Here is a 26,020-nt window from a genome sequence, read left to right as displayed (position 1 = left end):
GGCGTTCAGCATGTTCAGAGAAAACAATATGGCCTATACCTTACTCGGGAATATTATAGCGGGTTAATTTATGACTGGGAAAATTAATGACGGGAAAAATATGGCGGAATTTTCCAAAGCCCACCAAGCATCAAAATGTATTACTATTAGTTTACATTACTCGGGAACATTATAGCGGGTTAATTTATGACTGGGAAAATTAATGACCGGGAAAAATATGGCGGAATTTTCCAAAACCCACCATTTTATCCCAGTCATTATATTCCCGAGTAAGGTAGGTGTTTTAATATTGAATGGGCGTGGTCTAAAATATTCGAATTTTCAAATTTTGACGACAGAATCCTCGAACCAGTAAGTACAGTATGCCATCTGCAAAGCAACAGCTCTCAAATATAAAACACGGCGGAGCTATTAAGGCCAACGTATGCCCTCTGACTTTTGGCCCACCCTGTATATCCCCGGGTCAAAATCGGAAAAAAAACCTACATTTTAATATACTTTAATATACCCACAATTAGTAGATTTATATTCTTGAACGTTATAATTTGTTCCATGTCACTGACTTTTAAGTAGACCTTTTTGAGCTTCCCTTTAATTGGGGTTTTTGACCAGTCCCTTTAGATGTTGATTGTACAACAAAATCATTAACCAGAAAGATCTATGGCTTGCCAGGGCCGGGAGAGTGGCTCTCAGTTACATTTTTTGCAGGGCGAATCCAAAAATAATATAGTAAGATTGAAGTCCTGGCCTACTCAAATTAATCATGTCAAGGCAATATTTATTACATGAGTAATTTTACAAGACCAACATGAACAGAGTTACTGGTCACCTTTCTTCATCCTGTAGATTTTTCAAGATGTTTTTCATAAAAGCTAATGTATATTTAAAAAAGTGTTGCTAGAACAAATAGTCACAATCCTTCTCTGATTTTTTTTAGACAACACATTGATGAAACATATTTTTAGCATTAGTTAATAATTTTAGCCAGAGTTTTTTAATGTCAGTCTTTTGCTTTAAATCATTTAAACAGAAAATATAGGATTTAACCTCTCACTCAGATTTATTATTTATCTCGAGCTTTTCTTAGGATGTTCAAAAGGACTGTCCTTCTAGTTCTGGTCCTAATAGCCGTTGTACAATCTATCTACGAGGATCAGATTGGGCTCTATGACTGGTTAGTTAATTAATTTTTCTATTTTAAAATCCTGAATGTTCTACTGTCGAGAAATAATTTAAGTCACTGAAAGTATCTGGATCTAGATTGTATAGTACATATCTAAAATTCAACTCTATTCAGGCACCAGCGATATGTGGGAGCAGTGGAGCACCGCATTGCAGACTCCCGTGCTATTGTAGTGATTACCAAGAAGAACATCCTTGCAGCACTGCACCCAAAAACTGGTGCCATCATGTGGAGACGCAAGTTCAATGAGGAGGACACAGTGACGGTGGATCCTGTGATATGCGGAGAGGAGGTGGTAACATACCACAGTACCAACCGGTACAGACATTGGGATATCTTAACAGGTAGGCATTCGGGTACAGACATAAATGAAATAGATTTGTTTCGAATGTGGCAGTAAAAACTCATCTATTCTATTTGATGAGCCTGCCTGCAACAATAGTCAAGCGTTTACTGCATAGATGTGACTACTGTCGACGTGGCACAAGTGTTACTTTGTATTATGACAGTGAGTTGACATTACTTTTAAAAGGATAATATCAAGATTCTAAAAACACTGTAGTTCATTTTGTTGAAAACAAATTAAATTTAAATCATGTATATTCTCCTCCAGGAATGTTAACACTGGATACACCACACCACGAAGAAGATGGTCTCCTCTTCTACGCCTCCCTGTCGTATGAAAAGATGATAAGGGTCACTCGTAACAATGTTTACTGGGGCAAAAATGATAACATTGGCTCTTCTCCTATCGATATCTCGTGAGTAAATTATTACAAATTTAGATTCTGTTCTATCAACTGATGTCTTAAATTCATTTGATTTTTCCCCCCTTTTTTTGATGTAACAGATTATAGACTAGTAAACATAATAATTGCACTGTATCACAGCTATTTCCTCTTTTAGGCCCAGTATGAAGTTTGCGGGATTTATGCGATCCGGATCTAAAGTTGAGGGATTTCTGTTCGACCCTTCAACAGCTCAAGGAGTGAGCATTAAATACGATGCAAATCATGATACTGTACAAGTCGCTGAAGCTGCATTGCCGTCGACCACTCAGGGGATTAAGTAAGTTGAACTTTATTTATCGAACACACACCGCACACTGCACTGAGGTATTGACTTCCAGTACCTCAAACGTGTCTTGTGCCATCCTCAGTGATATTTATAGACGATCATTCAAGAAAAATTCAGTCAAAACCAGTGCAGTAACGTTGCATTTTGGCGCCCCCCGCTGAAAAAGCGCCTCCCTGTTAACGCCCCTCCCCCTCTTAGAGTAGAAACGTAAAATTGGACAAATTAGGTGATTTTAGAGGATAAACTGGTAAAATCTTTTAAAAAGTGTGTTTCTAGATCGAAACGTTTTGCTAGTACTGCAGTTAAATTTTTCAAAGTTGTCCCACATTTAAACGACGATTTGGCGCCACCCTAAATAAATAAATAAATAAATAAAGTCAATTTTTACAGCACAGCAATATATATCTAAATATCAGATCCTCTGTAATCATAATGTATAAAAAAAGGAGCTTTTCTCTGTGCTGAAGGATGAATCAAGGCAGATCATGGTTCTGTTAGCAGGCCACCCTAGTTATGGACAATACATATAATATATAAAATAATTAAATTATGATTTCAAAATTGTGTCAAGATTGAACTAAAACATAACTCAGGGTAAAATAGACGTATTCCCTTCGTCAAATTAACTATTTACAATACTAAACTTAAACGAACTCCGCGTAAAATAAACGTAATCCCTTTGTCAAACTTGCTATTTACACTAAGTTAATAAATTAAACCGGTTGAAAATTATTTCATATTCTATAACAATGTAGCATCAATATAATTGATACAAATGAGGAGCATACATAGCAGTGAGAATTGCACATAACAGGAGGACTGGAGGTATGGAGCAATAATGATTGACAGTGCACCTTTCCACTGATGTTCCTAATTTCCTGTAATAGCTTAATAGGCATGGAAATACTTTGATTGCAGGGGCTGGATTGGATTCACTTATGTACTGAGATAACTTAACTGAAATAACATAACTGCCTAGATACATTGGCTAGTGTTGGGTGGGATCATGAATTTATCGTAAGAGTTATCCCCTTGGTAATTCTCATCAGTTAGCACCATATTCATAAGAGTTTCTTTGTATAACTTAGAAAATTTCTTAACGTCGTCACACTCTCTAAGGGACTTTGGTAATATGTTCCAGGCCTTAGTTCCTAGATAGTTAAACTCCTTGTGAGATCTTGATTTAGGAGTATAAAGATTGCAGTTTTCTGCCTCACGTGATCCACCAGAAATATACGAGAATTTCCTGATAAAATGCTTTGGACATGTTTCATTGATTATACGGTACATATATGAGCTAAGATGAACCTGTCGTCTCAAATGGAGAGGAAGCCATCCCATATTTTTGTATACATTAACCGACCTCTCTCTGATGTTTACATCTAGGGCTATTTTAGCAACCTTTTTGTACATGATATCTAACTCTCCTAGTCGTTTTTTATATGTTCTTGACCAGATGGTGTCTAAGTAGTCAAAATGTGGCAACATAAGTGCATTAGCAAACATCTTCCTGAACTTAAGAGGGAGAAGTTTTTTTGATCTATACATAGCACCAATTCTTTTGGATATCTTTTTCTTAATGTAATCAATATGTTCATTAAATGTCAATCTGCTGTCAACTATAAGTCCAAGGTACTTATGGGATTTAGTTTCACAGATTATCAAAGTAAGGTCATCACAAATTCAACAAGGATGGCATCAAGGTTAGGCTTAGAGTCAAGGATCATTAGTTTTGTTTTTTCATTATTCAGGGATAGTTTATTAGCCTGAAGCCATCTGATAACTAATTTCAACTCTTGTTTGATGTTACCATAGTTTCCTCTAGATATATTGTCAAAATATAATGCACCGTCATCAGCAAATAGATAAGGTTTAGAATATAGGCATGCATTAGGCAGGTCATTGATAAAAATGCTGAATAGAATTGGTCCTAATATACTTCCTTGAGGCACTCCAGAGTTCAATGAATGTACACTGCTTATCCTACTCCCAACTCTAGTTTGCTGTAATCTATCTGTGAGGAAGCTCCTAAACCAGCTCAATGCAGTATCTTTTATTCCATAATGCTTCAGCTTTTGAATTAGAATATCATGGTTAACAGTATCAAATGCCTTTCTGATGTCCAGGAAGATAATTGCAGGATGCTTGGCACTGTTCTTAGCAGTAAATATACGATCAAACAGATCTAACATGAGATAAGTTGTAGAGTGATCTTAACGGAAACCATATTGATGCTCTGAAAGTATTCCCTTTTCATCAAGATATTGAGTCAGTTGGGAGTTCACACAAAATTCGATGCACTTTCCAAGAATCGGTAAAATTGAGATTGGTCGATAATTACTAGGATTCTCAGTATCACCATCCTTATGGATTGGGGTGACTTTTGCAACCTTGCAGCTGTTTGGCATGATGCCACTGGATAAACTCAAATTTACAAGATGTGTTAATGGAGCAATAAATGCAGGTAAAATTTGTCTAAACACTCTCAATGGTATATGATCATTAGTGGATTTGCTACAAGGGATACTTGCCACATAGTCTAAGATATTGGACTCAGTTATTTCAGTAAAGCTATTCAAGCTGGTCTCGTTGTCAATCTGCTCATTTTGTAGATAAGATAGAAATTCATTTTCATTTTCCAGCTGCACTTCTGCTTGGATCTTTGGACCTATTTCAGCAAAATATTTATTGGTGGTTTCAGCATCAAGATTGTTATTGATATTGTTAGCTTTAACAGGCAGATTTGATGCTGTTTTTATCGTTTTCCATACACCCTTTAGATCATTCATGGCACACTTGGCTTTCAGTTCTGTTGCTAAGTTAGTCTTCCTAATAATTCTAGACAAATAGGTTGAATCGTTTCTCTGCCGTTTATATGCCATCCATAATGAGTCACATTTATTACAGTGTATAAGACCATTTGGATGTATACGTCTGTTCTTGTTGTGTGTTAAAAATTTACGGTAAAGTTTCCCTTTCAATTTCTTACTTTCTAAAAATTCTGGAGATGGCTTATGGATGTAATCACTATGGCACTTAATTTGTTTAATTGGACAGAAGTGATCATAGTAGTGATCAATATGTTCGTTTAAACCATCAACTGCATCATTCAGACTAGTTGAATCTATTATTGGTCTATAATCACAAGTTTCCAAAAATTCTTTAAGAGCAGTAACATTCATTTTGCTGTGATCTCTTATTAGTAACTTCTTGAATTTTGAGGCCTTATGCACATTGAAATCGACAATGAACTTTACGACCTGATGATCTCCTATACAATCATCAAGGACTTTGCAGTCAAGAAACTTGGAGTAAGTGTTTGTTATGACAACATCGATTGTGGTCTTTGTGATTCTGTTTCCTAGTTTAGCAATGCGGGTAATATCCTGAACTACCTGTACCATTCCAAACATTTTCATTGTAATGTCTAATTTCTTATAGTTCATACTGCTGATGTTGTTTTGGTCTACATTTACATCACCCAGCCAAATAACATTCTTACTTCCTATACTCATCATGCAGTCTGTCATATAATCTAAAAATTTGTCAAGAGGACTAAACAACTCAGATCTGTAGAAACAGCAGATGAAAATATTGCAATCTGTAAGATGGATCCAAATAGCCTCGATTTGGTCATATTGCAAAACTAAGTTTAGTTGAATCATTTTAAACTTTATGTGCTCACTGATGAGAATGCCACATCCCCCATGACCATTGTCGTTAGAACGGTCTTTGCGGATAAAAGTAAAATTCTTGGGTAGGTTTAGACTGGCTGAGTCAATATCCGACTTAAGATTTGTTTCATTCAGGCATAAAACATCTAATTTCTCTTTCCAGATTAGATCTTGGATTTCAAGACATTTTGGCATACCTGTTAGTCCTCCCTGCATGTTGCAATGTCCCACTGCAAGCTTTTTGGCATGGTATGAAACTGTGATTTTACTAATGCACGGGTTAATGCAAGAACTGCTGTGAGAGCATGAAAATTTTTCCAATTTATGCTGCTATAAACTTGTCAGAATAAGATAAATTGCAGAACTGGCAAATTTGTATGAGATAATAACAAAACTTTCTAAAACTTCAATAAACATGAGGAACAATGTGTAATTATCCCTTATCTAGATGAAATAAATGGTAACAATCTTTCTGAAAATTCAAACTTGCTTATGGGCCCAATACTTCAGAAATTTAGCAAGTCGAATCAGTGGCGTAACGAAGGGCCCCGCTGACCCCGCTGTGCAGGGGGGCGCCGTCTTAGGGGGGCGCCAAATCGTCGTTTGAATGTGGGACAATTTCGAAAACTTAACTAAAGTACTAGCAAAACTGCGCGTTTTGCTCTAGATACACATTTTTTTAGAGATTTTACCGGCGTATCCCCTAAAATCACCTAATTTGTTCAATTTTAGTGAGGGGCACCAAAAGGGGAGAGGGGCGCCAACAGGGGGGCGCTTTTTTCGGCAGGGGGGCGCCAACAGGCAAAGTTACGCCACTGAGTCGAATAACACCGCTTGTATTGAGGTGACAGTTATCAGATATTTTTGCAGATGGTCTGGCAAAATAAAATTCTTTCCTGAATCCACTTCTATTATAGTTAAATAAATTATGGGTGCTAATGTAATTAAAACAAGAATCTTTGCTACACATATCCTGAATAACCTTATTCAGCTCTGCCACAACATCATTGCGGCCTTTTGTACTCCTGGGAAGAATATTGAGAACATTAATTGTTGCATTCGGATACACTGACTTGAGATAATTTAAGAGATTACTAATGTCACCCGCTGCATCCTTCAGTGACTTTGAGCCAAAATAGACTGTGTTCACATTATATTAGTTCCTGTCATAATATAAATAATAGATGGGGATGGAACAGAGTGTAGGTCAGTTTTTAGTTTATTTAACATTACTTTGGCATCAGCCCCAGGATAAAACAGTTTACTAGCACTAACAGTGGACGATGATAACTTGTCCGCATCAAGAAACCTGAACATAGAGCTGCTTATGAATAGGACAGACTTTTGTGAAGCTTTAGCTGACTGTTTGCAAACTGAGAGTGCAGGTGAAGAAGAGTCTGTCAGTTTGTGTCCTGAATGAGGGATGGGTGGGGGCGGTGAACGCAGACCAAACTCAGTTGACTGAGTGATCCTAGGGGGCTTCATCAGTCTTGGAGTGATGCTGATCCGGGGTTCATCACACATTTCGTCTGGCAGTATCTCATGTTGAAAGTCAGCCTGAGACAATTTGGACATAATGAAGACATCTCCATGCTGAAGCTGCACAGAGCCCACAACTTCATTGCTGCCGTTTGATCTAATTTGCAGTATTCTCGTCGCACCAAGTGAAATGGTTACAATATCAGAGTGTTCTACAATACATGATTCAGAATCGCTATGAGCTGGCATGAACTCTGCTCCAGTTTCATATAGATTGACGAGAATACTATTGTGTCTGAAATTGGGTAATATCACATTAATGTAGGAGCTGAGTTTAGCAAGGTAGGAATCATTGTGTACACTTTTTGGGTCATGTGTTGCACCTGAATACTCATAGGGAAAGTCACCAAAATAAACCGATTTCCTGTTTTTAAAACCGTGACTGAACTCAAGTTCTTCCATTAATAGATCAAGTGAAAATTTAGAGAATGGACCATCATCTAGTAGGGTAACTGGTTTCACTGGTGATGGGGAGCAAGTTACAGATATATTCATTGGCCCCGGTGTTATAGGATCGTAGACAGGGGCAGGGACCAAGTTTGGATATTTGTCTCTGGGCTTAGGGGTGTTGATCCGTGATTCACCAGTAGCAGTAGATACAGGGAGATCAGACACATCATCCTCGTCTGCCATAACCTCGTGAACAACAATCTCACTGATAACAATCTCGTTTCCAACAACCTCCTGTGGAACAACCTTGTCCACGACATCGTTGTCAACAAACAAACTGTCCGATACAACATCTTCCACAACAATGTCATCTACATCAAACGCTTCTACTTGATTGATAACAACGTGTGACTGAGGGGTAATGGTTATGATCTCACATTCAATCTCCTCTGATAAGTTTAGCAGCAAATTTTCACACTTAAAACTCTGTTCTTGTATTTGAGTTTGATCTGATATGAGACTATCATTGTACTGAGCAATGAGATCACTAGTTCTGATAATTTCATTCAATAAAGACAACTTTTTTTCTAAAAAGTTAATCTTGATGTCTTTTGACAGACAATTGTTACAGTTCTCTGATTTTTCAGACTGGAATGAAAAGTTCAAATGTTCTAAAGGGCGCTCACAAGAGTGGAGACTAGTGTCTGAGCTCTGATTATTTGACATAGTTATATTATCAAGAGTTCAATGTTCAGAAGCACAATAAACACTGTAAACGCAAAACCTTCAGTCCAGATAGTAGTTTTGATGAGAATAGTTTTGATGAGAAGGAGGAGGATGAGTAATCTTCAAGTACACTCACAGCAGTCCTTTGCACGTCAACACTTACGCTCGTCTATCATATCTCATACCTCAAATTATTTGTTATATAGTAGTGTTGAAAGTATTAAAGATGGCGCCCTCCGCACAGCGGGGTCAGCGGGGCCCTACACTACGCCACTGGTTAAAACAGTGAAATTTGGGTCACGGAAAGCTGAAATCTGAAAATGTCCTGCTATACCGGTAGGAAATTTTCAAAATTTTCCTTCCATCAAAGTTTTTACCGGATATATACAGGTTCCAGTCCTTTTTTAGCCAAAACCGCGATATTTTGGTCAAGGAGACAGCAGGAAAGCTTCTCTTAAAAAATCTCTCAAAATCTCTTCTTTTATTCTAATGAATTCCCGTTTATGAAGCCTTTCTTTGGAAATAGAACTTTCAGTACCTCAATCGTGTCTTGTACCATCCTCAGTGACTTTACTAGATGGCCATTCAGGAAAAATTCAGTGAAAACAGTGAAATTTGGGCCGCGGAAAGCTGAAATCTGAAAATGTCCTATCGGTAGGACATTTTCAAAATTTTCCCTCCATCAAAGTTTACTCCGGATATACAGCTTCCAGTACCTCTATTGTGCATGGGTAAACAAATTATCAATCTGGTAACATTGTTGCCTGTACAAGGGCAATTCCAAACAATGATGCCATCGTGTTTGTGGTAACCTCAGTCCTTAGTGGAATATGACCCAACAAAGGATTACACATTGTTTAGAGTAAACAAGGCAAGATTAATCTGTTACACATACGGTTTTATCTTTCTGTGCTCCACTTATTGTATTGTATTGTATCAGATGCCATCGTAGAACATTTATCAATACAATTTTCCGTTATTCAAGAATCCGGCAAAAATTCTGGCCAAATGAAGATATTTTCTTGTGTTTGACCTTGTATCTCCACTCACAGACGAAGAAATTTTTTTATACTCCCTGAAATTGACTGTATTATAGTGCTCTAACTATTTGAAGAGTTTAAAGAACATTTATCAATAAAATTTTCCGTTATTCAAGAATCCGGCAAAAATTCTGGCCAAATGAAGATATTTTCTTGTGTTTGACCTTGTATCTCCACTCACAGACGAAGAAATTTTTTTATACTCCCTGAAATTGACCGTATTATAGTGCTCTAACTATTTGAAGAGTTTAAAGAACATTTATCAATACAATTTTCCGTTATTCAAGAATCCGGCAAAAATTCTGGCCAAATGAAGATATTTTCTTGTGTTTGACCTTGTATCTCCACTCACAGACGAAGAAATTTTTTTATACTCCCTGAAATTGACCGTATTATAGTGCTCTAACTATTTGAAGAGTTTAAAGAACATTTATTAATACAATTTTCCGTTATTCAAGAATCCGGCAAAAATTCTGGCCAAATGAAGATATTTTCTTGTGTTTGACCTTGTATCTCCACTCACAGACGAAGAAATTTTTTTATACTCCCTGAAATTGACTGTATTATAGTGCTCTAACTATTTGAAGAGTTTAAAGAACATTTATCAATAAAATTTTCCGTTATTCAAGAATCCGGCAAAAATTCTGGCCAAATGAAGATATTTTCTTGTGTTTGACCTTGTATCTCCACTCACAGACGAAGAAATTTTTTTATACTCCCTGAAATTGACCGTATTATAGTGCTCTAACTATTTGAAGAGTTTAAAGAACATTTATCAATACAATTTTCCGTTATTCAAGAATCCGGCAAAAATTCTGGCCAAATGAAGATATTTTCTTGTGTTTGACCTTGTATCTCCACTCACAGACGAAGAAATTTTTTTATACTCCCTGAAATTGACCGTATTATAGTGCTCTAACTATTTGAAGAGTTTAAAGAACATTTATTAATACAATTTTCCGTTATTCAAGAATCCGGCAAAAATTCTGGCCAAATGAAGATATTTTCTTGTGTTTGACCTTGTATCTCCACTCACAGACGAAGAAATTTTTTTATACTCCCTGAAATTGACTGTATTATAGTGCTCTAACTATTTGAAGAGTTTAAAGAACATTTATCAATAAAATTTTCCGTTATTCAAGAATCCGGCAAAAATTCTGGCCAAATGAAGATATTTTCTTGTGTTTGACCTTGTATCTCCACTCACAGACGAAGAAATTTTTTTATACTCCCTGAAATTGACCGTATTATAATGCTCTAACTATTTGAAGAGTTTAAAGAAAATCTATCAATACGATTTTCCGTTATTCAAGAATCCGGCAAAAAAATCAGCGCCAAATAACAAAACTTATCCTTGTGTTTCAGGTATTACCTAGTGATCGCTATGTCTATATTACTTCACAGTGGTGTATGTGGAAGTTGGTATTGTCCTGTAAATATTTGCCGAGTTTTGCGGACAGTTGGCCATGATTTCAAGTGATATTTTGGAAAAGTTTGGGAAATTTGCAGCGCGATTATCCGGCAAAAATCCGGCAATTCTGGTCTCAAGTACTTCTGTTCAGGAACACGCGAAAACGTTTTTCTAGATATGTAAGAGCCGTATGTACTAGGTCCGCGCGCACGTACGTTTGTACGCCAATAATTATGTCACTGCTCGTTGCTGTATAATTTGAAATGGAAGTTTATGCCGTTTTTCAAGATATCTTAGCATTCACGGGACACGGTCCGGAATTATTTCTAAAATTGACCACTAATCAGGCTTGTGACATCAGAAGACAGTATTGCCGGTTTACAAGGTGACTCAGTTTTCTACAAAACGATCGGCGAAGACTCCTTCCTTGAAGTAAAACTCTCAGATATTGGTAAGTTTTAAATTCTGTTGGATAGTTGAAAGTGTCTATGAATAAAACATTCGGTGTTAAGAAAGGAAAATGGGGTCTTTTTACTGCTCACTTTCAGGTATTACATGGAGTGTAGATTCGATTAGCGCTGCGGGAAAGTCCACTTACATTGTGTCTGGAAAGCAAATGTCTGCTGTTATCGCTGTTATGGACGGAGCTATGCGGGCCGTCAAAGCTATCAGCAAGGTCAGTTGTGATCGTTATTCTACTTTTTACGTTTACTGTGAATTTATCTACATATTATATCTGCAGTGAACGTCTTCAACTAAGAGAGTATTCTCTGCTTATCCTTCTAGTAGTAAAACGCATCATTTGAGTTATGTGTAGTCAATCACGATGAATTTGAGTTTGCGTCTAGTAAACCTTAAATATTCTGACCTGAAAGTTTAATTCTTGGGTTTTATTCATGCATTAAAACATTCTTTTAAAAGCTACAAAACCTCAACAGTTTTACACATAAGATAAAAACAAACATTCAAACACAAAAAATTTACACAATAATACAAAAGTAATTTCGCCTTGCGATAAAAATAAAAACGTTCAAGTTAAAATTAAAAATCCCCTCCTCGCCATTGCTCTCAAATGTTGTCATAGATATTATCTATGTCAGTAAAGCCGTTCCCTTGAGGTTCCTGTGCATTACCACAGAACACAGAATACCCCGGCTCACCACATGTCTCTGCCTGCACATATTCAGTCACTTCCCCCCTATCACTCTGCACATACATTGGATCTGCATCTGGTTCTACGTACTGCACTGCTCGTGGATCGTCGTATATGACATTTTGATCAGGTGCATTAGGCCGCTCGTAGATTGGTTCCTCGTAGGGAGAGTAGGACTCAGACTCTCGTACTACATGGTAGGGAACTAGCGGGGCTGCTGACTTAGGGGGACTTCGTCTCCTGTTTCTAAACAACCTGGATAAGTGGTGTAGGGTTAGGATTTAGGGGTTTTATTACTTTTTCAACTGAAAATGGTTAGAGGTGTTGGATGTATGTTATTTTAATTGCAAGAAGATGTAGGGACCATTGTTTTGTATATTTGGTGTTTGAATAGCTGCATATAAGAAAGAAGTTATTTGTGTGTTGCACTCACATGAAGACTAGAATAATAACGAATGCTAATAACACAACAAGTGCAATTCCCAGCACTATTGTGGACCAGTTCTTAGCAGCAGCCTTGTGTTTCTCGGGTCCGGGCACCCTGTCTTCTATACACATGTTACCTTAAAACAAGGACGCATTAATAAATACAACTATCCAATATTGGGAGAAACAGAACTTGTTGGTTATAAGAACTCAAGTGGTTGTTAATAAATCAGACGTGTGGGGTAAGGTGTTACTAAGGTGTTACTAAGGTGTTACTAAGGTGTTACTAAGGTGTTAGTTCAGGTTACCTGGAGTGATGCTGTACCCTGGAGGACATCTCGGACAGGAGTCGTGATCCAGGTCCTGACAGCTAACACAGGAGTAGTCCTGCCAAACATGACCTTGTGGGCAGTACGTACAGTGTGCTGATCCTGTGGAATTGTCAGGTTTACTTTCACCTGATCCACTTTATATCGATAAAATACAACTTACAAGATATGGTTTTGGGAGAAATATCCAATGAAATAGTTGGTTTAATACTGGTTTAAAAGGATAACATGTGAAATGTGAAGTGTGACTATAGTTACTATAGTTAATATCCCACTAACCAGCTTCAGACACAGTGTTCTGCGGGCACTGAGAGCAGGCAGTAGAGTGTTGTGTACTGTAAGTGTTAACACCACACGTGGTACAGTGTGTAGTGTTCCAGTACAGCCCTGCTGCACAGCTGCACGCTGTACTGCCGTGTATCGGGGAACTTCCACTCGGACAACTGGGCAGTTAGGGGGTGTGAGGTTCACTGCGTGTCAGGACATTATACATATATGTTATAACTTAAATCACATTATAACTTAAATCACACAGCTCCTGATGTTACAATGTAATAAAGTAGACTTGACTAGTTGTACCTGATACACTCTATAAGTGCCTTGCTGCCCCTAGAACTAACAGTGTGAGCAGGGCACTTGAAGCAGTTCCCGTTGTTCCAGAAATAGCTCGCATCACATGTACAGATCTCGGCTCCTGGTTCAGAGGTGGAGTGTTCCGGACAGCTCTGACACGCTGACTCGTCTACAGCGTCTTTGTACGTGTCTACTGGACATTCGTTACAACTGAGAGTGGGGGCCGGTTTATTGAAACATGCTTACTGCTTTGGACAAAGAACTCTCATTTTTCATTTTAAACTCAAATAAGTTTGATATTTGCCAAAGGACTTTGAATAAAAGATTACTTGTCCCTCCAGTTTCCTATTTAATTAACAATATATATAACTCACGCCTCGTACTCCCAGACTGTCCCCACCCCACAAACACAAGACATGATGTCATCCTGAGACCCCACAGATTGCTCAGGGCACGGAGCACAACCCTTATATTGGGGCCGCACATAATCACCAGGGGTACACCCGCACCACAGGAACACCTGCTCGTGCTTGTGTTGGCAGTCGTGCTCTGTTACTATCGAACAGCTGGAGAACGGCAAATCTGGGGAGAGATGGTTATTCAGGGCTACATATCTTGGGTTGAAGGGTTATTCGGCGCTACAGATCTGGGAAGAGAGGGTTATTCAGGGCTACATATCTTGGGTGGAAGGGTTATTCGGCGCAACAAATCTGGGGAGAGAGGGTTATTCAGGGCTACAAATCTAGGGTGGAAGGGTTATTCGGCGCTACAGATCTGGGAAGAGAGGGTTATTCAGGGCTACAAATCTAGGGTGGAAGGGTTATTCGGCGCTACAGATCTGGGGAGAGAGGGTTATTCAGGGCTACAAATCTTGGGTTGAAGGGTTATTCGGCGCTACAGATCTGGGGAGAGATGGTTATTCAGGGCTACAAATCTTGGGTTGAAGGGTTATTCGGCGCTACAGATCTGGGGAGAGATGGTTATTGAGGGCTACAAATCTGGGATTGAAGGGTTATTCGGCGCAACAAATCTGGGGAGAGAGGGTTATTCAGGGCTACAAATCTGGGGTTGAAGGGTTATTCGGCGCTACAGATCTGGGAAGAGAGGGTTATTCAGGGCTACAAATCTAGGGTTGAAGGGTTATTCGGCGCTACAGATCTGGGAAGAGAGGGTTATTCAGGGCTACAAATCTGGGGTTGAAGGGTTATTCGGCGCTACAGATCTGGGAAGAGAGGGTTATTCAGGGCTACAAATCTGGGGTTGAAGGGTTATTCGGCGCTACAAATCTGGGGAGAGATGGTTATTGAGGGCTACAAATCTGGGATTGAAGGGTTATTCGGCGCAACAAATCTGGGGAGAGAGGGTTATTCAGGGCTACAAATATGGGGGTAGGAGGGTTGTGCTCTATACAGCTCTATGAAATTTAATTAATATGATGGAATGGTTGATGGTTATGTTCAGCCGTAAAGCAACCGTGTACCAGGTACCTGGATCTTCACAAGTAATGTCGTCTAGTACGATATCAAAGTCTTTCTTCATCCTCCAGCTAGTGTACTCCGTGTTGGACCCAGAAGCGAAGGATATAGAAGTGTTGAATTTCATCTCCCTACAGATCACGGTGGCTGCCGTGTCGTCAAAGTTGTCATCACACACTGAACCTATCTGTTGGTCAGGATTCTTGGTGGGGATTAGTAAGGAGTGAGGGGACATGCAACACGAATAAAAACCACTAACATTATTAGTGAGATAATTATTAGTGACTAACAATTATCTCACTGTCTTCAGCTATGATAACGTTGTGGTAATGCACATTTACTAACAACACTAACACCAATAACAACACTAACACAAATATTCACCATATGATGAGAGATCTTGTCTGCAATGAGAAGTCCATTGTTAGTGTACTCCTTGTTTTCATCCAGTAAGTAAAAGCCGCTATCTCGTATACTGTGTATCCGAACTAAAAGACAACTTAGCAGCACAAGTTGGAACATGGCCTGATAAAAGTGGTGATGAGGATCTGAAGTGGTTACCCTTGCAGGTATAGGGTAACATAGCACTTCTATATTATTAAGTTGTTGGCTCGCCGTTTGTGATTGGATTGGCGTTATAACAAATCAAAAATTTGCCGAAAAATCGTCTGTTCGTGACAACAAAAGATAGTATTTAAATATAGTAGGAAAATTCTGACAGGTTATACGATTAAATGCAGCAACTTAGTCAAAATGAAATGACAGGCAAACAGATGATGTCCTAATTGTCACTTTGTCTTATGACTCGTATTATTTAAATCATTGCCACGAGAATGAGAAAATCTCCTACTCAACTTCCAATTCAATTTGTAATTTAAGGTTCTGAAAACTGAAATGTATTGCCGCTTATTTAGGGTTGAATATCCGGGAGTAAAAGAGTACGTGATCAGAGCGGCTATTTTTAGCAAAACCAGATCACATCAGTCACGTCATATAGCATTAAAATCTGTTAGAATAAGGTGTACAGATTTCTGAATAACTCGAATTTCCTAAAAATTAAAATAGCATCAACACAAAAGGTAGTACAACAGCCCAGCGTCGGCGTTATGTACCAGCATCAGGACATATGTTTTTATCCAGCAGTACAAGTAATGAACAAAATAACAATAAGAATAGCCAGAACTCTCAGGAATTGAAGGTATGTACATTTCATCATTCCTGGTCAGGGTTGCCAACACAACAAATAGAGTACTAATAGGAACAGCAAACACTCCTACACGCCGACACACACACAAATCTAAATGAATTACTCACGGGAAATAAGATAACTCAAGTGTTTAGCGTCATCTCATTTTACACATAATATAAAGAGTAGAGGGGTCAGTTTGCAAGGGGTGTATTAAATAAAGTTACATTCTTAGCATGCTTCCTTGCATTCTCTTAACATGTGTGTTGAACGAGAAATAATGAACATTGTGGGACGAATTTAAATGTTAGAAATAACGATACAGTTACTGTAAAAATTAACATAATAAGACTTTCTTATGTATGTACTATGTACAACGACTTGTAAAAAATCCAAGGCGGACTAATTTAAAGAGGAATTTTAATATTGTCAAACGAAGAGCAAGAAATACCGCAACCAGTGAACAAACATGGTCCCTCAAAATAAAATGATCTATACAGCACAATGAACAGTAGAAGATGTGCAATGTGTACTAGCTGCACAGAAACCCTACTTGATACGCACAATGCCCACTAGTTCTAGATACCTACAACTTAACACTCTTACTACTGTACAACCTGTTACAACTCTGTCAAGGAATGTTAAATAGGAATAAAGACACCTTGACAAGCTGCGTGTGTGTGTTTAAAGTGGATGTTGACATGGACAAGGTGCATGTACAATGTATGTGATTCTAGTCAATACTTTCAACACTACTATATAACAAATAATTTGAGGAAACGATGTAACAGAGTCGATATATTTTAATGTTGCCATGGGGTGGCAAGTCCCCATATATCGTAGTCCGGTAGTTTCATTGCGTCTTAATACATGTACATGTATGTGATTCTAGTGTCAGAGGCTTACATTGAAACGAAAAACGTGGTTACCAGACTGCAATATGATCTTTGAAGCACACAGCCGTATAGTACAGGTCAGGTTACCTTTGCCAATAGTTTTATTGAGTGGAATTTCATTAGTTGTTGAAGTCATGCAAGTGACGTAGACTGAGACAGATTTAGAACAATTTGTAATGGTCGGCGGCGTGAGATAAGGAGTTTAAAAAGTCGGATAAGAAATTGCAAGGTTTTTATACCTCACAGTTTTAAGATAAACACATCTCCTCACCAGATCACTGTGCATTACAAACTGAACGAGGAAAATTAATTGATAAACTTTGTCTGTCCTACCAGATTATATTCTATGAAATAAAATGGAAACATCCCGACTCAGAAGGGGCCAATGTTAGATTGAGGTAAGATTGTTGGTCAGGTTGGAGTTCAAAGGATTGAGTTTAGGTGGGGTTATCAGGTTATGTCAGCTCGTGCCAGGAAACCTTAATTGTTATTGAGATAACCAATAATTGATAGCAGCGTGTTGATAAGTTGGTTTTGAAATATATACTGAAATCATAGAAATTGGTTTTAGGAGTTAAATTCAGCTTTATACATGGAATATTCCTTTATGCCGGGTTTAAGATATTTCAACAGTTTCCTGCGCAGAAAAGCTGTTAATAAAATGGAGATTTTATAGAAGAATATTATCTACTAATAGAAGAATATTATCTACTAATCTACTCCTCACGATCACATGTGTTCCAGTCAACTTATCCCTATATCCTTACTTTTTGTTACCTTCAAAATTCATTTTTTCGCAAATAGGAAAAAGTATTTCCCTCCGAATTAACGGTCTTGTAAAGACTAATCCATAATAAGGTAATTCTCCACAGAAATTAAAGAGAAATATTTCCTAATTTCTACAAATTCCTCAGGACGTTATAGGACAAGTGGTAGGATCAGATCACATCGCCCTCGTGTCCCGTGCAGATCACACTGTGTCTCTAGTTCAGCTCTCTAACGGGTTCGAAGCTCACTCCTACTCTCTAGGAGAGTTAGCAGAGGGAAGAGGAGGTGTTCTCAGCATGACTACTCTTACTGCCTCTCATCCTTGTAGTCTGAGTACGTCATATCCAGCCTTATTTAACCAAAAATGTGCTACGACGATCTAGTTAAAATTATCATTGAGTAGCAGCTATAGATTAACCAAATTAGACTATCAATCCCCCCTCACTTACCTGTACCCTCAGTGACAACAGTGAGGGTGCCAGGTTTGTTCCTCACTTGGAAGGATCAGTCTGTGACAGTTGTTGGAAGTAACAAAACTTGTGGCTGGATCAGGGAGGAGAGTCTCTCTTCTGGTCAGTCTTTTTTAGCTGTCTTTTCTCAATTTTCATCCTTTTGTAGCTGTCTTCTCTCAAATTCATGACATTTAAGTGTAGTGTCCCAGATTGAAGGATTATAATTCATAACATTTGTGTTTTGTGTAAATGTATAAACTATCCCAGTTGTATCGGCTACTTTACTGTGTTTCGTGTAAGTGAATAATGTATAATGTATAAACTATCCCAGTTGTATCGGCTACTTTACTGGACCTTCCTGCCAGCTCCTTTATCCCTGTCAGTCTTCACCGCCACACTAACCCTATCAAGCTGTGGACTGAACGAATCACCATGCAGCTGCAAGATCTCCAGGTTTCCATGTTTCTCTGTTAATTTCATTTAGGTATCGTCGTCTTCTTTGGTACCTGCGAGTTTGCTGATAACCCAGAGTAAATAAAAATGCTAATCCAAATAAAAGTTTGCTAAATATGAATGTTCAACCAATGAGTAGTATTTCCTTTAACAGTAGTATTAATTTAACTCTTTTCCCCTAACAGAAGTTCATAAACCTGTACTTTGGAACGGCACTTATTGATGTGTCTCCGGAGATGGAGCGGGACTCTTTCAACCTCAACAAGTTGATCTTTGCAATCTCCACCTGTGGAAAAGTGCACGTGCTGCATTCCGGCACTGCTCGTATTATTTGGAGCAGGTTTGTTTTTTAAAGCGTGTGTTCTGGATCAAGCTGTTGGTTGTACAGGGATAAGATTATCATTGTGTTGTAGAATAGGCACAATAAGATGACCTCCTTAGCTAATCTTCTGCAACTTCTTTTCACTTCAAAATAAATTCCCACCTCTCTAAAATCTCTGCTAAATACCCCCAAAATACCAACCAAACCCCTGTCAGGTATCTAGATAACATCGCCCCGCTCTCCAACGGACAGTACCAAGTGCACATGATCAGATCAGCTTCTCACTATCCTCTCCCAGCCCTGGTTGCTGTGTTGGGCACTTCTTTAGTGAGTTACTTCTAGTTGGAACCTTTTTAAATGTTGTTGTTATTCCCTCCTTGATGATGCTAGTTACACATTTTCATAATCATTCAATCTTAAATTATCTGTGTTCTACATCGTAACACTGTTACCACAGGACAGTAAGAAAGCAGTTCTGACGGTTCTGAACCCCCTTGATGGATCACTGCAGTACAGACAAGAGTTCGAGTCTAAACTAGCTCAGGTTTAGACATAGAAACTGTCTTTTTATACAACACAATATTATTTATTCAACACAATATTGTTGTTAATACTATTAACGATTTAACGGTGTTCAATTCGTTGTCGAATTAAGCTATTCCTATTTTGTCGTTTAGAAATTAAACTACTGATCTACATAATTTTCTAATTTTATATGGTTTCAGATTCAGCTGACTGCTGTAGAAGATAATGAGTTCGCCAAGGTCATGCTGATTCTTACGGATGACAACGAGGTACTGGTTTTTTACATTTTGAATAGAACTTTCTATTAAAGAATATGTCATAAATGTCTTGCATAATGAGACATAGTTAGAACCTAAAATTGCGATGATATTTTCTAATTGATTAAAGTAGATATGGCCATGATCTACACATTCATTATATAATCGACTTATCATCCAATTAACTAATTAACTAATTAGCATATCGTACAATTAACTCATTAACTAGACTAATTAACTAATTAACTAATTACTCCAGGTACACACCTACCCTCCCCGACTTCACAAGCTAGTGGAACATCTCCCACTCTATTTCACTCTCGTATACCCTGACCAGATGGAACTCAAGGGATTTTTCCTCAAAGGTAGGAACAACATTTAAGGAAAAGAATGAAGAGGACTGAAAAAGCTGATCATATAAGTTTTAAGTTGCAAAAAACAGGGCCAGCTTTTGGTTGGTCGATTGTGGATGAGTTTGAATTTGTAATGTATGGATTATTGATAAGATAGCACAAACTGTTGGAGGTTTCTTTTGATAGTTCTAATTTGCCTATCATAGCCACTGTAAATAGTAAGTAACGTTCTAATCGCAGGAACAAGAGTTGAAGAAACTTGGTCAGCTCATCTGAGAGGAGACAAGATATTAGATGTGAAAAGTAAAGCTACTAATGGTTAGTTTTAAACACAGATGATAATTACAATTAAATCCCATCAGCGCTCCGGTACAAGGTATCTTAGTATCTAGTTGCCCATTTAACACTCAACAAATTATAACTGCAGCTCTTGCCTGTATTAATCTAACATTCCCATTGTACCACAGACGCAGTTTACTCTCAAGGTAGAGTACTAGGGGACAGGTCCGTTCTTCACAAGTACATCAACCCCAATGTGATGGCTGTTGCAGTAGAGTCAGGAGCTGGAGATAAGGGTTTTTACTTTTTTTTAATTTCCTTTTAAGCATAACAAGTTCTTATATTTGACCTGTAGATTTGCTTGAATATCTGAAACACAACATTGGTCTAAATGTTGAATCTCACCTTTATGTCTGTTAAAGTAGGCTAGAATCCCCCGCTAAATACCAGCCCCCCCGCTAAACTAACCCCCCCCCCCCCCCCGGCCCCCCAGTAAACTAACTCCACCTCTCAGTTCTGGTGGACGTGCAGCTGTACGACATGATATCCGGCACCCAGCTGTACCACGCCCGACACAAACAGTACTCTGGTCCAGTGCACCTCCTGGTGGTGGAGAACTGGTTACTTTACCACATCTGGTGCAGCAAGCTGAGGAGATACGAGGTGGTGGTCGTGGAGTTCTTCCTACCCAGCGCTCCTAACACGTATGTAGCAGTTAAATTAGCTTTTATACTAGCACATTATTATTAAGTGCTATTTATATTATATAACAAGTTTGTGCTATGTATTTCTTAAGTTCTCAAAATTTAACAAGAATTGCGCCCGATGTTTCGTTTTGGCGGACGCTAGATTTCCGTTCACTATAACATTAACTATAAATATAAGCTCCAATCAGCTCACTTCATAATAATAATATTGATACACATTAGTACATTATACTACGCATGCCACGTACAAATTGGGCTTATAACCTAATACAATACATTACACCGTTATATACATTGAAATACAGTCGCGCCGCGCATTCATTGACCACAGGCTATCTATATATCACATCTCCGCAAGCAATCCTCGCGCGCTGCACTGCGCGCTGGTTGTCATGGTAACGGACGGAAGTAAGGACAGATGACAACATATTCAGACCCGCCTATCGCTATCTCCAAAATCCACGTTTTTCTGCAAAAACGTCCATTCGTAACCTTTCACTATTGCCTTTTTACAGAAGGGTGAACGGAAAAAATCTGATTACTTAATAATAGATTATTTCACTTCTCCGTGTAATGAAACTATAAACCACAGTTTGTAACTATTGTACCTAACAGTACCTCACTAATACTACTCCTTCCCTCAGGACTGAGTTTTCGTCCCTGTTCCCCCGGACCCCCTCCTTCTCAATCCAACAAGCTTACATCGCAACCTCCCCTCTCTCTGCTGTCGCTGTTACAACTACTCTCAAGTCCATCACTAACCGGGCTGTACTTTGTAAGTCATGTCATGTAGTAGTCAATAAACTATACTGAAGGATTACTCCAAGCCCTCAATAAGTACAGCTGGGTTAATAAATGCTCCCTGAACTTCCAGCAACTTAAGTCAAACACACCTTGTGTAAGCCAGTTTCACATTCTACACACCACGTAACCATGGTAACTACCACGTAATCATGGTAACTACACTACTAACACTACTAACACTACTAACTCTGCTCAGTTGCTGAATCAGGAGGCAGGATAGCTCTGGTACCCAAGGCCCTACTGGACCCCCGCAGACCCACCATCCCCACAGCTGAGGACAGACAAGAACAGCTGGTACCCTACACCCCGCAACTCGCTCTAGCTCCCATGTCTTACGTTACCTACAACAAAACGGTACGGTACTCTGAATTGTGTTATTTACTTCGATCACAATAAATAATGGAATCAATTATGTCACATGATATTCACTGACAGATCAGATAATGTTTTAGATAAATTTGAAATCTATCTGTTTGCTGTAGTTGACTGATATGATATGTACTGATTTCAGCTACAAGATATCACTGGCATGGTTACGGGTGTTACCGGTCTTGAGTCCACATCTCTCCTCTTCGCTTACGGAACTGACCTCTATTTTGCAAGGGTACGTGTCCACAGTTGATATACATATGATTCAAAAAGGAATCATAAGTATGATACTTTAATTGATATAATATGTCTAATTGAAACTCGGGGGATTTTCAGTATGAGTATATAATAGTAACCCCAATAGTAACTTAACTATATCGTATTAAGATGTTACGCAAGCAAATAATTAAGAGCAAAGTTTATAAATCCTTTAGTGCACTCAAAATAAGTTTTACCCTCTGAATGAACGGAAAAGCAACAACAAATGTCGCAAAACAGAACTGCAAATGTACTAGAACAATCTATAACAAACACTTATACTGTCATATAACCACAATAAAACCCGTATTCAATGGTCCTTTAAGCACTCGTCATTAAATCATTTGCAACCTCAGATTTATGTTCATATAAACAGTCTGATAATATCAGTTAGTTGAACAGTGCTGTATTTTGTAGTGTTACCACTGTCTGTACCCTACAGTTGTTCCCATCTTCACTCCAAAGAGTTCCTATCTTCTCTCTAAACATATACTTTCTTCTCTCCAAACAGTCTTAACCCCTGAAATAAGAGTTAGTTTCAGGTGCTGTGTCCCCAATAAATAGTATTTAAAGTTTTGTAGATTGGGACCCTGACCGGCCTTGTAGCAATAGTAAAGATCAGCCTTGTGTGATGTTCACTGAGTAAACTCAAAAAAGTAATTAGAATATCTGCTAACCTGATCTATTTCTGTGCTGCATCATCTTACAGTGCACTCTTCCTTCAGTCTCTTTGGAGACAGGTTCTGCTCCCTCCTCGAAGTGTCACTCCCGGCCCCTCTTAAAGCCACCTCCGTCCAGATACGTGCTTGTGTATTAAGAACTTGTGTCTCTGCTTGGTTCACGAGAAGGATGTAAAACGTGTTAAATTACTGCTGCTCTATTATATAAGGGGTTATGTTAAAAGTATCTGTGTTAAGGTTGTTTTTTATTCCCTGCTGAAGGAATCGACACTTTTAATACTATGCCGCCCATGTTAATAATTTTGTATAGTGTTGACCTGCTAAATCCGTCCCTCCTTCGTTACCTCCTTAACTTTCAGTATTTTAAAATGTATATTTTACCTGTAAAATCCTCGTTCTGCTGTGGCACTGCTATCCTGTACTGTGTCATCACGTTTTGAGAGATTGCATCGAACTTCACATTGGAAATCTGACTTGCTTTCCAGAATTCGGAACAGCTTCCTAATGTTGTGTCGTGCTCTAGTCTGTTTACTCCATTCAAGTCTATCATCAACCGAGCTTTTCTTCTGTAGATCTTGAGAATCCAAGGTTTGTTTTCTTCATCTTTTGGCAGATCAAGGTAGCCTTCAGTACATCCGTGATACAAGTATAAACCGCTACCGAGCTGAAGCTCGAAAAAGTAACAGTTTATTTCTGAGTTACAGAAGTAAACTCTGACGACCTTGTTAGGATCCTCTGGATTGTACAGTATCTTTATTTCTAACCCTTGGTCTATTTCCACATCTAGATATTCCCCGAAGGAAACATCTCTCCACTCTGAAATATTGATTTTCGTGATGGACCTGTCAAAAATATAGCTGCTCAGCACATTGCTATGTTTTATTCCTTTATGATAATCCAGGCAATCAAATACGGAAAATAAATACAGGTTTGGAAACTGTGTGCACAATATTTTCTACGTTGCGCTCCTAGATGCTTGGTATTAAGATTAGAAGGTTAATTAATTAGTTGCTAATTATATGCTCACCATTATTTGTTGTATAAATGGCCAGTAAGGCTGCAAACACAACTAAGGCGATTCGACAAAAGTTACTTCTCCCCAGCATCTCCTCGGATCAAGCCAAAGTACTAACAGCGAACTTAACAATATATAATACAATAAACTGTGCTCCTTGACTTTAATAGCTAGCCTTTAATTAAACTCTATAGTTGGGTATTAGTTTGTCTTCATTAAAAAGCCGACCCCACGAGGCACCTCCAGATCCCTTGTCATTATCTCCATTCTCATTTTGTTAATTGTTATTTGTTGTAAAAACAAGTAGACACCTGTACTAGTTCATTAATTTCTACTTCATAATTCGTTCCGGCTCGTCTGTCAACACAGCTGCCTTTAGATTGATATAGGACAGCGGGTGGACACTTGCAAATAGTTAAGAGACTCTCGGCCAGTGAAATCAACTGAAGTCCGGATGTTTGTCCTGGTGACATTAAAATAAAGTAGAACTAGACCATTAGCATCTAATTCTAGAGCACCTTAGTCTCGGCTGATTAAGATTCATTTGGAATACAATGGCGCTGAGTTTGAAGTTTCAATTGTAAATAAAGTAAATATAAAAAAATATAAAAAAGATGGGGAGATCTCTCTTTTATGTTATCTAATTAATGAAGACAATCAACCTTAAATTACCTCAATCATCCCTAACCTAGTTCTATTTTCAGGTGACTCCAGCCAAGACATTCGACATGTTGAACGAAGATTTCGACTATTATCTTATAGGACTAGTTTTACTGGGACTTTGCTTCGCCACGATAGTGACTCAAGCTCTAGCTGAAAATAAAGCTTTGAATAAAAAGTGGAAATAAAGTGGGGTAGTTTGTTATTAGCTTTGATCTTTACATTGGTGATTTATTTTATTTGTTACTGAGCTTGTTGACCGTCGGTCACGTGTATTACCTTATCAGAATACCTTTATCTGGGTATTTGAGTTAAAATGGAAGAAATAGAGCAAGATACTTGGCTAGTATTCAGTTTGACTATTACTTTGACTCTAGTAGCTCTATCAGATACACTCACAATGGAGTAACTTTCTTATTTAAGCTATCTATTGCAGTGTTGACTGTTTGATTATTTTATACTGATAAGCTGAAGTAAGTAGATAATTTATATTAACTTATTCGGCCCTGATTCGAACGGCTCTTGTTAAACGACAAGCCTTACCGCACAATATTTTTATTGGATATGCGACCGGAATTTCCAATCTGTAATTTTGCAGATAAGTAATAATAATATATAATTGAAACCATCCCATTGCCGTCCGAATCGTTATTCATATATTATAGGCACCAAGGCTGTTCTCATTAGGGCCGATACGAAAGTAGTATTTATTTTATATATGAGGTTAGTAACTTTATTTCTAATGTGGAAGGTTTTCAGTTTTGAGAATCATAAAATACTCTTGCTTCTTCTTGGTAGTATTAAGTCTAGTCTGAGAGTTGAGACTGCAGTTTAGTAATCCAATGAGGAATTGGAATAAAAAGTTGCTGATAATTTACGGATATTTTGAGTTGTTTGCTCTGTTTTCATTTGATTTGAATTCTATGATTGTTTAAAAAACAAACTTCTTCTTTTTCAATTACTTAAATGTCAGTTTCAAAATGGACTAGTCACAACCCTTAAATATAAACAAATAATAAATTGAAAGTAAAAGCTTAATG

General features: G+C 38.1%; 3 protein-coding genes across 3 annotated transcripts in view; 1 reads left to right on the top strand and 2 right to left on the bottom strand.

Annotated features, from left to right (window-relative positions):
- Positions 1–8,801, bottom strand: part of LOC134819826 (ATP-binding cassette sub-family C member 4-like) — a 51,071-nt gene extending 42,270 nt beyond the window's left edge. Inside the window, exon 1 of the mRNA XM_063829975.1 lies at positions 8,775–8,801. The gene's annotated coding sequence lies outside the window, so the exon portion shown is untranslated. The remainder of the gene's footprint in view (positions 1–8,774) is intronic.
- LOC134819912 (ER membrane protein complex subunit 1-like) lies at positions 1,081–25,923 on the top strand. Its single transcript, XM_063830064.1, has 21 exons — positions 1,081–1,174; positions 1,298–1,527; positions 1,797–1,944; positions 2,090–2,251; positions 11,388–11,491; positions 11,589–11,716; positions 17,993–18,179; positions 18,308–18,418; positions 18,630–18,751; positions 18,937–19,091; positions 19,289–19,400; positions 19,531–19,617; positions 19,799–19,867; positions 20,115–20,220; positions 20,449–20,526; positions 20,676–20,783; positions 21,002–21,191; positions 21,839–21,969; positions 22,195–22,352; positions 22,510–22,602; positions 25,025–25,923. Exons 1-21 carry the CDS (start codon positions 1,089–1,091, stop codon positions 25,166–25,168), a joined length of 2,709 nt encoding a protein of 902 aa, XP_063686134.1. The 5' UTR covers positions 1,081–1,088; the 3' UTR covers positions 25,169–25,923.
- On the bottom strand, positions 11,845–15,532 carry LOC134819952 (furin-like protease 2). The gene is made up of 8 exons (XM_063830115.1): positions 15,381–15,532; positions 15,009–15,183; positions 13,896–14,103; positions 13,528–13,731; positions 13,228–13,391; positions 12,928–13,050; positions 12,627–12,756; positions 11,845–12,448 (listed from the first exon to the last, which is right to left on the bottom strand). Exons 1-8 carry the CDS (start codon positions 15,516–15,518, stop codon positions 12,109–12,111), a joined length of 1,482 nt encoding a protein of 493 aa, XP_063686185.1. The 5' UTR covers positions 15,519–15,532; the 3' UTR covers positions 11,845–12,108.
- Positions 25,924–26,020: the final 97 nt, after the last annotated feature.

Source organism: Bolinopsis microptera, chromosome 8 (genome assembly GCF_026151205.1).
Source record: "Bolinopsis microptera isolate Bmic1 chromosome 8, MBARI_Bmic_1.0, whole genome shotgun sequence".
NCBI classification, from domain to species: Eukaryota; Metazoa; Ctenophora; class Tentaculata; order Lobata; family Bolinopsidae; genus Bolinopsis; species Bolinopsis microptera.
This window is presented reverse-complemented; position numbering and strand designations above follow the sequence as displayed.

What these genes read in the sequence shown, in the direction of transcription:
- LOC134819952 (XM_063830115.1), bottom strand. Translation starts at nt 15,518, where the DNA reads ATGTTCCAACTTGTGCTGCTAAGTTGTCTTTTAGTTCGGATACACAGT. An exon ending in ACAAGATCTCTCATCATATG is followed by an intron (nt 15,184 to 15,380) that starts GTGAATATTTGT and finishes CCTGACCAACAG; the next exon opens with ATAGGTTCAGTGTGTGATGA. An exon ending in ACAGTCTGGGAGTACGAGGC is followed by an intron (nt 13,732 to 13,895) that starts GTGAGTTATATA and finishes CCCCACTCTCAG; the next exon opens with TTGTAACGAATGTCCAGTAG.
- LOC134819912 (XM_063830064.1), top strand. Translation starts at nt 1,089, where the DNA reads ATGTTCAAAAGGACTGTCCTTCTAGTTCTGGTCCTAATAGCCGTTGTA. An exon ending in CACTAACCGGGCTGTACTTT is followed by an intron (nt 21,970 to 22,194) that starts GTAAGTCATGTC and finishes AACTCTGCTCAG; the next exon opens with TTGCTGAATCAGGAGGCAGG. An exon ending in CTGACCTCTATTTTGCAAGG is followed by an intron (nt 22,603 to 25,024) that starts GTACGTGTCCAC and finishes TTCTATTTTCAG; the next exon opens with GTGACTCCAGCCAAGACATT.